Raw genomic sequence first — 10403 nt, forward strand, 5'->3', positions numbered from 1 at the left:
GCAGACAGCAACAGCAGAAGCGTGGGTGGGGGACCTTGCTTTCCCCTGACAACATTTTTCTTTCAACCATTAGTCCTCAAAAAAAAAAAAAAAAGGCCAGGCAATACCAAATTGCCTGGATCACACATGCATTGCTGGTAGGACTACACAATGATTCAGCCATTCTGGAAAATGGAAAACGACGGCTTCTAAAAAAGAAAGGCAATTCCTATACAAACCCACAATTATACTCTTTGGCATTTCAAAGGGAGAAATGGAGACTGATTTTCACACCAAAATCTATAAACAAATGTTTATATTATCGGTTTTATTCCTAAGAGCCCCAAACTGGAAACAACTTACAAGTCTGTCAGTGGGTGAGCAGTGGGTGAACAAAGTGTAGTACATCCATACCATGGAATACTCCTCAGAAACAACAACCAAAAAGGAACAATGGATACACACAGCTTAGATGAATGTACAGGGAATTATTAGAAGCGAAAAGAGTCAATCCCAAAAAGGCACATATATTGTGTGATTACACTATCCAACATTTGTTTCTTTTTTTCTTTTTTTCTTTTCTGCGGTACGCGGGCCTCTCACTGTTGTGGCCTCTCTCGTTGCAGAGCACAGGCTCCGGACGCACAGGCTCAGCGGCCATGGCTCACGGGCCCAGCCGCTCCGCGGCATGTGGGATCTTCCTGGACCGGGGCACGAACCCGTGTCCCCTGAATTGGCAGGCGGACTCTCAACCACTGCACCACCAGGGAAGCACTATCCAACATTTTTGAAGTGACAAAATTATGGAAGTGGAGAACAGATCAGGGGCTACCAGCAGTCAGAGAAGTGGCGGGTGTGTGGGTGTGGCCCTGAAAGGCAATGTGAGGGATCTCTATGGTGATGGAAATGTTCTGCATTTTCCAGTATCAGTGTCAACATCTTGACTGTGGTCATGCCCCACAATTTTGCAAGATAGAGGAGACTGGATAAAGGGTACAGAGAATCTCTCTGCATTACTTCTTATAACTGCAGGTAAACCTACAATTACCTTAAAATGCAAAGTTTAATGGGAAAAAATGTGTAAATTAAATTACACTTTAAAAAGTCCAGGTACTACAAAACTTGGGTGGAGATTCAAGTAGCAAATGGGAGGAAGGACTGAGAGTCTAGGGAACACAGAATCTCTTCCTGATGACATCCCCTAAAGACAACAGAGAAAGGCAGTACAGCAAAAGATGGGGGCTTCCCTGGTGGCTCAGTGGTTGAGAGTCCACCTGCCAATGCAGGGGACACGGGTTCGTGCCCCGGTCTGGGAAGATCCCACATGCCACAGAGCGGCTGGGCCCGTGAGCCATGGCCGCTGAGCCTGCGCTCTGCAACGGGAGAGGCCACAACAGTGAGAGGCCCACGAACCGCAAAAAGAAAAAAAAAAAAAAAAAAAGATGACATGGTGCCAGTGTGTGACTTGCGGCAGACCTGCCCACCACTTAGATATAAAGTACAGGCAGGGGACTTCCCTGGCGGTCCAGTGGTTAAGACTCCGTGCTCCCACCGCAGGGGGCACGGGTTAGATCCCTGGTTGGGGAACTAAGATCCCACATGCCGAGCAGCAGGGCCAAAAAAAAAAAAAAATCCCCAAAACGTACAGGCCAAAGAACTGTCCGCCAGGAGGACACTCCAATGACAGCCTGTTCTAGTCTGTTCCATGTTCCCTTTAACTGTTCCCAAAGGCACCGGCTTGGACCTGTTCAATTCCAGTTTCCCAAACTATGGTCATCAGGGTCTCTGGCCATATAAGTTTGAGAAAGACAGTACACTTCCGCTCATTCTGAGAAATCTACTATGCAGAAAGGTGTACTAAAGGCTCTGAATCAAAGCCATGCAGTAAAGACGCTGGTTTATCTTTGTTTACTACTTGACTGTCAAACTTGTTTGACCATAGAACACTCTTCCCCCGAACATCGATTTCTGATTTCACTAGACCAGCGCATACCTTAGGAATTTGGGATCTCATCAGTTGCACTCCATCCGGCTTAAAAGGTACCATAAACTATAAGTAATTATTGGCCTTATAGTGAACTAAGCTCAATCCCTCAATAAAGGCAGTGAATACTTGGGCATGGAAAGAATAGGCATTTTCTGTGCCACTGAAAAAACAGGATGCACAACGCTTTGGTTCCTTCTGCTTTATCATTTGTTGGGTGTCCATCATGTGCTAGGCATTGTGCTAAGCAGTGTTAAGATATATCTCAGTTAATCTACAAAGAAACCATATACAAATAGGTGTTTCGTTAGAGAACGGAATTGAGGCTGAACAACGTTACAAAGTGGCCAGGCTGCAGTGTGAACTAGGCACGACTCAAGGTCCAAGGCCTTAACCGCTGAGTCCTACTGCCTTCTTAAAAGAGGGGAGGATAAAGTTCATGTGATGGTCATTAGAAACGGGTGGTGGGAAGAGACCTGTTTAACCAGTCCCAACTTTCACCTGATCCCAATTGCAAGGAAAAGAATCAGCTTTACGCCCAGCCATTCTCCACCCCGTCCCCCTTGCTCCAGCTGCACTTAGTATTTGCCTCTAACATGCTAAGCTCTCTCTGGCTTCCAGGCATATTGTTTCCTTTGTCTATACCATGTCTCTGCTCTCTTCCCTTAGTAACTCTTATTCATCCATTGGGTGTCAGTCTACCTTTGCCTTCCTTCTGGAAGTCTTTCCTGACCCTCAGGCCTGAGTCAGGGGTTCCTCCCAGGTGCCCCCAACCATCTTGCTCATAGCACATCTCAAAGCACTGCCTGTAGAGATGTTTACCTCCCAACTCGACTCTGAGCTCTGAATCCCATGAAGTCAGAATCTATGTCCATCTTGTACATCTGGCACACGGGAGAGGCTCAACAAGTGTGGAACCAAGCAATGTACAATGTTATCAATCAATCAGTCAAATCCACACAAGGGAGCCCTAATCCTTCTAAAGTCCAAATCTTCCTGAAAGTTTGCAACCACTGAACAACAAGCCAAAGGATATTTTCTTTCTATTTTGAGCATAATGGGGAAGTGGATAGGCTCTGAGTGAGACAGATCTGGGTTCATTCAACTCCCGGCTCTGTCATTCATTAGCTGGATGACCTGAAACAAGTTCCTTTAGCCCCTCCAAATCTCAGTTTCCACAAATACAGATGTAAATAGTGCCTACCTCAGAGGGCTGCTGCTGGAGCAAATACGGCAATGCATAATCAAGTGTCCAACAGACCCTGCTGAATAAGCATTAGCTCTTATGACCATGAGAAGGAAGATGAAGATAAACCCTCTACAAGAGCTAAGCTAGAAATAGCATAAAGTCTCAAAGTGTGAAAAGAAGGAACCAAGTCCTATGTAACACACTCCCAGCTTTATAAGGAAGGACACTAAGAGTGCGCGGGGCAGGGGGGCGGGGGGGGGCACTTGGGGAAAAGGAACAAGAAATAAAAATCAGAACAGAAATACTGATTTAAGCCAATTCAGGTATACCCTATTTTACTGAACTGACAGCCAAAAGGAAGTCAGAAATGCAAATTATAAGGAAATTCCCAATGTTTTAATTTAAGTAACTGAATTTCTCTGAATTCAGAAACTCCGAAGTCAAAGACTTAAAGAAGGTTAATTCATAGACCATCCTGCTCAAACCTGAAGCTTGTCAAACCTTGAATATCTCTATTAACAATTCCTGCCCCTGCAAGGAAGGAACAGGCAAGACAAGTTTACCCCAAGCCGCTAGAAACCGCTCAGATTCCAGATTTGGGGAGATAAATGCTTAAATTCAAATACATTTGTAATTTGGTTACAACCTTAATCAACTCCAGCTGACGTTAAGAGCCCCTCCCCCCACAACATCTTAACAGTAAGTACCAATCATAACTATTCTTTAATGATGCCAACTTTATTACACTGGACATGTAAATTTGTCTTTGCAGTTTTAACTTTGCAAATTTTACTCATGGCATGGGTTTATGAATACTACTTTGATGAGTAGTGTCCATACCAAATAACACCACATACCATGTGAGACTGTTGCAGGAAACCTACTTGATATTTAAACTGTATAAAGGTGAATCCATCCTGTGAAGATTTACCGTAAACATATAAAACAACAAATGGCAGAAACAAAATTTCTTCTCTCTGCACCACCATTGCCAAAATATACCTCTACCCTATGGCTGAACAACAACAAGTAAAACATATTTTAAGGAAATGTACTCTTTATTAAAACTAAATAAAGCAGAATGATGACACCAATCATTTCTGCTATCGATAACCTTAATGATGCAGTCTGTGAGAACACATTTCATTGCAGGGCAAAAGTCACTCAATCAAGTTTTTCCACTTCAATTTCTCTGCCATCCTGATTTGTACACAGAGAAATAGAAGTCATCCATCAATGGCACAATCCTTCCATCCACAGGGGAAGGCAGTCAGATAGTTTAAAAGATTCTCAAGACAGATTGTATCAGAAAGATACTTCAAACTCTGTGGCAACTTCAACTGAAGAAACAGAATATTAAAAATATTCTCTTTTAATGACATATGCTTGGGATTTATTTTAAAATACTCCAGAAGTGTGGGGCGGGGGACGGTGATGAGATAAAACAATATTGTCAAAATGCTGAAAACTGTTGAAGCTGGATGAAAGGTATACAAAGGTCAATATACTGTTCTCTACTTTTGCATATGTTTAAAATTTTCTAATGGTAAAAAGATAAACAAAAAGATGAAACCGAATATTCTCTCCAACAAAAACACAAACAAGGTGTATTTACCTAAGCTTAAATTAAGGTTTGCCACAGTTTCAACACAGAAACCACTAAAACACCACAAAAGGCTCTTCACCTCTCTAAAGGTATAACTCAGGCACTGACAGCTCCTTAGCAATCCTGTGCTCACCAAGGGCCAATCTCTCAGCCCCCCAGCAACTCTTCTCACAAGCTAGAGGGAGGAGCTGCATTTCCCTCCCAAACACCAAAAACCAATTTAAAAAGACAAATGTAAAAATAAATAAATAAATAAAAAGACAAATCTTTCCTTCGCCTTCTCAGACCATCACCCAGAGATGGCTGAGTATATAACATTTGAGAAATTTTAATAATTAAACTGACATAGGAGGAGTTTAAAAAATTCATCTCAAGTCCTCACAAATAAAATCAGATAATCAGCCACAACGAAGATAATAAGCAAGCTCCCTTTAACATCCAACTTTGAATAACTTGAAAACGGTCTCTAGGAGATGACCTAGATGTGGGTGACTTTTTACAACATTAAGAAAGACAATTTTTAAAAACTTCAGTCTCTAAAATTTAAATTAACCCTACTTTTAATTTACAGTGGAAAAATATTCCAACTAACCTAGGACAAAATGGGCATCAGAACTTTCGAACAAAATATAAAACACAGAACCAGTGCTGCATGAAAATTAGACAATCAAAACAATAGAGAGGAAAAACATTTTTACTTCCAAACTTTTTTTTTAAGAAAAACATTAATACTTACCAGCACTTTGTTTTCAACTTTGTCTCCCTTCACTTCCAACTTTACTCTCTTCTTCAACGCAATCTTCATCTTTCTGCCAATAACATCCTTTATGCTTTCTGAAAGAAAGGAATAATTTTGTTATATTCTTTTATTAATAAGAGAAAAGCACTGGGGAGGACAGCATTTGAAGGAGTATTTTTGGTTTTTCTTTTTTATTGTCTTTTTTTTTCTTTTTAGTTTCCTTTTTCTTCTTTTTTTTGTTTGTTGTTTGTTGCTTGTTTTAACAAGCCTGATAGTTATTGGTCACCAAGTATTTGATGAACGCCTACTTTGTGCCTTGGACCGTGTGCTCAGATGCTGAGGCAAATATAAAAGTATATGATGGGCCTCCCTGGTGGCGCAGTGGTTGACAGTCCGCCTGCCGATGCAGGGGACACGGGTGCAGGGGACACGGGTTCGTGCCCCGGTCTGGGAAGATCCCACATGCCGCGGAGCGGCTGGGCCCGTGAGCCATGGCCGCTGAGCCTGCGCGTCCGTCTGGAGCCTGTGCTCCGCAACGGGAGAGGCCACGGCGGTGAGAGGCCCGTGTACCACAAAAAAAAAAAAAAGTATATGATATAATACCAGTCCATGCAAGGCATGATATAATCTTGTTGGGCAAAGAGGATAAGCGCACACAAAGAAAAAAAAAAAGAAGCAAGGTCAGGCAGTAGCATAGAGCACTATATTGCAGGCACTATATTGCAGGCAGGCAGACCATAAGCACAACAGGAATTCATAAAATCCCTTGGCTGGTTACCTCTGGCCCCCAGCAGACTCTGTGTTCATGACAGTGCCATATACGTATTATCATTTTCTAGGAGTGCCTTGACATGAAGGTTGGGAAATATGGCAAAGAACCAGAACCGGCCCAAACAATTTAGTCAGGGTGCTCCTGGCCATCTGTCCTTTCAAAATCTTCATACCACCACATCCCTGAAGAGTGGTCAAAGGCGGAATTGAGAGAGAAGGGGAGACTTGAAAAGTTCGATGGTAGCGGGAAGACCCTTCTGGGACTCCCGTGAGGACCCCAAACTGAACGGGCCCCAAATCAAAGTCACTATTTTCCCTGCTCCTCCTCTGGTTCTTAATGAAGCTAGAAATCTTGTTTATCTCCAACTCCATTCTCTCAGGGAGCCAGTCACCTCCTCTCCTAGGACCACCTCCTAACAGCTCCTGACCCGTGGGCTTGATCCTGCATTCAGGGCCTCAGAATCTCTCACCGAGACTAAGCCTACCACCTCCAACCTATCAGCCCCCTGTACCACACCTCCCCCAGAACTAAAGCGACCCTTCCAAAGCCACAGATCTGATCATGTCCCTCTTGCTCTATGAGTCACAGTCATTTTTGGATGAACCCAAAACCTTGCAGCAGGCCGCTCAAGGCCTTTCACGCTTTTCCAGCTTAACTTCTCAGCACGCACCCAATTATCTCCATCCTCTCCATCCTTTACACCCCTAGGATCCTGTATATATTATTCTCTTTCTTGGGCTGCACTTTCCTTAGTCTCCTGCTGGTTAGATTCTACCTTCCTTCAAAGCATAGCAAACTCCTTTATACCCCCACCACTCTGAACTGTGTATTATAATCATTTTGGTTTATTCATATATTCAACAAATATACCTAGTGTGCCAACTACTCTACTAGATGCCGGGCTAGAGATGACCCCTGCCTTCCACAAGTGCTTACCATCTAGTGGATGACTGTAAGCCACTAGATGGACTGATGTCACTAGATGAATCTGTACTCACTATCATGAGATCATGGACAAGAAGATACATGAAGGTTTCAGGGAGGAGGGGACCCTTGAGCTGAAGCTTGAAGGAGTAGAAAATAGACCACTGGTTTCCAAAGCACAGTGCACAATACAATCCATTGGGTTGCAGGAAGAAAACAGAATTTCTACTTCTATTTGCAATGTGTTTCAGTTTATGTTTTAGATGACACACACTAAATGAAGTATGCATGCAGCTTAACAAATAAATATATGCTTATTAAGGGGTGATCAAAATATTCTTATTGGAAACCCACCACAAAGAGTTTAGAGCCACTCAGATAAGAAGAGTGAAGGAGGGGAGGATAGGGCAGTGCCAGCAAAGGGCATGGGAACAAGAAAAAGTACAGTTTGTCCAGGGAACAGCAATGAGGTGGAATGTTGGCGGGGGTGGGGGATAGGTCGGGGAGCTCATTACACAGGGAGTTCTCTAGGCAGCTCCTATCTTATCAGAACTCAAAATGGGTACAGGCTACTCGTCCCTCCCCTAAAGAGGACTGTGGGAAATGAGCATCTGAAAGTGATTTAAGAATATATACACAAAGAAAAAGATGGGAAAGTTACATACCCATGGGTCAAAAGTAGCTATCTTGGAGTGGTAACATGGGTGACATATATTCTCATTCTTCTCTGCATTTAAATGTTTTAAATAAAAAGCCTGTATTACTTTAATAATCAGAAAGACACACAACACATTTTTTAAATGCCTTGGGGGATTAGCTTCAGGGACTATATTGAGGTTTTCACATGGTTGCCATTTTGAACTGATGAGAGCAGAACTCCTGAAAGCACTTGAAATTAGAGACTAAAGCAGATGCAGGAATTTCCCCTAGCCCAGGCCAATTAGACCATTTAAAGGCCCAGAAAAATCATATCGGGCCTATCACAAAAACATTTGTCCTTTGTTTGAAAGATATGTGAGATGGGTAGGACTCGATAAACACAAAAATTCCATTTCTAGATAAGGGTTAAGTTCAACTTTTAAAATATACCAAAGGATTTATTTTGAGGACCGTCAATATAAACCAGGTACCTTATTTCCATCCTATCCTTCATCGCCCTTTCTCCTGGGTAATTACCTAAACTTTTCACCACCAGGCTCAAGGACAACTAATTAAAAACTCTGCCACCTTCTTTAGTTATCCTTATCCCCCGGCCAGCGAGGCAAACCCTCCCCTAAATTCTCTTTCTCGGGACCTCTGGAGGCATCTTCAGAGGTTCTGGGTGTTTGTTTCCTTCCTGGAAGGGTGGTGGAAAGATCTCAGCCTCCCAGAACTGGATGGACCACTCACTCCCAGTGGACTCTACAGGATTGGGGAGAGAAGAGGCATGATTGCGGGGGAAGGGGAGGTAGACTTTATACGCTAAATTTGGTAGTTAGGTTTTTTTAATTCGACAAAAGCAGAAGCTTCCATCTTCCATACAAGCCTAGCAACAGCTTCTTTACATCTAGTTTCACCTGCTGAGTTAACAGTCACTAATGGAAGAGCACACACAAACTCCTCCAAAGTATTATTGCTAAAAGGTGAAACAGGGGCAAATTCCTCAGATGCAGATGAATGGGCGGTTAGGACTCTTGTCAGCACCAATTAAACATCTTTCTGAACTGTAGCCTGTGTAGTGTGCCAAGGATGGGACAGTAAGGAATATAGGTCACTGGGGCTCAAAACACACATGCACACAGAAACACATACCTTGTTACAGTACAACATGCTACACACACACACACACACACGCTTAAACGCTTGGTTTTCCGAACACTCTTCCCCCCAAACCTCATTTGAGCTCTGCCATTCTAACCCTCCACTTAATTAAGTTAAACCCCAAGACAAAATATTCACACACACCCCAAAAAAACCCTCAAGGGACTCAAACAATGGTTCACCTTGCATAGGGTACCACACACGGGTTCCCTAAGAGATCCGGGATGGGGAGAATCGGTAGGTTAATCATTACTGAAATAAAGCTTTTATCATTAACCCTCAATTTCCTGGCCCGAGTTTGCGTCAGTCCTGTAACCCTTTCGCTCCCAGTTCGCTAGGCGAAGCCACGCCTTGCTAGGCTCAGTCATTATACCGGGCTAGCGCCCCCCTCCCCCAAGTCTGTACGTCACAGGGGCACCTCCCGCCGGTTATTTCCTGGGGACAGGGTGGTCCTGGCACGTGCCGGAGGCGACCCACTGTGCGCTCGCCAGCCGTCCCGGTCTGGGCTTTCCCAGACTTCCCGAGTTGGGGACGCTGGGCTGGGCGCTGTAAAGGATTCTCCTCGCTTCCAGAACTCCCCAGACCCTGGCAGACCGCCCCCTTCCTCCGCCAACCTGGACCCCCGGTCGCGGCGGAAGGAGGCGCCTGGGGGGTGTCCCAGAGGCGCAGCAGAGTGTGCTCCCGGGGCTCCCGATTCCTCCCCGCGCCGGCCCTCTCGGGACTCGGCTTCGCAAGCGGTCAGATGGGAACAAACTTCCCGGCGCCCCCCAGCGACCCTGCCCGACACCACTCCGACCCCAAGGGCGCCGGGACTTCGCGGGACGCACGGGAGGGCAGAGGTGGGAAGGGCGGTGGAGGTGAGGGGGAGGGGAGGGGGACGCAGAGGAGGAGGTGAGGGGGACGGTGAGGGGGACGCAGAGGGGGAGGTGAGGGGGAGGTGAGGGGGAGGTGAGGGGGACGCAGAGGCAGAAGGAAAATCAACCACTGCGCGACTCTTACCTATCAACTCCCTGGGCACCTCGGAGCTCTCCTCGGTCATGGTGGCCTTCTAGGTGCGGGGGTGCTGCAGATCCAACTCTGATTTACAGCTCCCCACCCTACCCTGAACCCCTCAATTTCTTAGAGGCAGATGCAGCTTGCAAATGGTAATAGGCAAGAAAGCGGGGGCGGAGATAGAATTTTGCCGCGTCCCCCGCCCCACCAAAAAAAAAAAAAAAAAAAGAGTTGCAAATCCGAGGTGGGTTTGCGGCTGCTGCTACATGACGCCTCCTTGCAGTTCCTGGCGGCGGAACGGAGACCTGGCAAGATTGGGAGCGGGCGCGGGGCGGCTGCGGCTCGCGGCTCCCGGCAGCGCTGCTCCGGCTGCTGGCAGCTCCCGCCTGGTTCCGGCGTCGCACCTACGGCCCTAGG

General features: G+C 45.4%; 1 protein-coding gene across 3 annotated transcripts in view; it reads right to left on the reverse strand.

Annotated features, from left to right (window-relative positions):
* CARMIL1 (capping protein regulator and myosin 1 linker 1) overlaps positions 1-10397 on the reverse strand; it is a 322541-nt gene extending 312144 nt beyond the window's left edge. For all 3 annotated transcript variants that reach the window (XM_082637868.1, XM_082637867.1, XM_082637866.1), the window contains exons 1-2: positions 9993-10397; positions 5495-5592 (exon numbers count right to left, since the gene is read on the reverse strand). In XM_082637868.1, coding sequence (XP_082493994.1) covers positions 5495-5592; positions 9993-10032 — 138 coding nt within the window. In that variant the 5' untranslated portion in view covers positions 10033-10397. The remainder of the gene's footprint in view (positions 1-5494; positions 5593-9992) is intronic.
* Positions 10398-10403: the final 6 nt, after the last annotated feature.

Source organism: Mesoplodon mirus (genome assembly GCF_964341445.2).
Source record: "Mesoplodon mirus genome assembly, chromosome: 12".
NCBI classification, from domain to species: Eukaryota; Metazoa; Chordata; class Mammalia; order Artiodactyla; family Ziphiidae; genus Mesoplodon; species Mesoplodon mirus.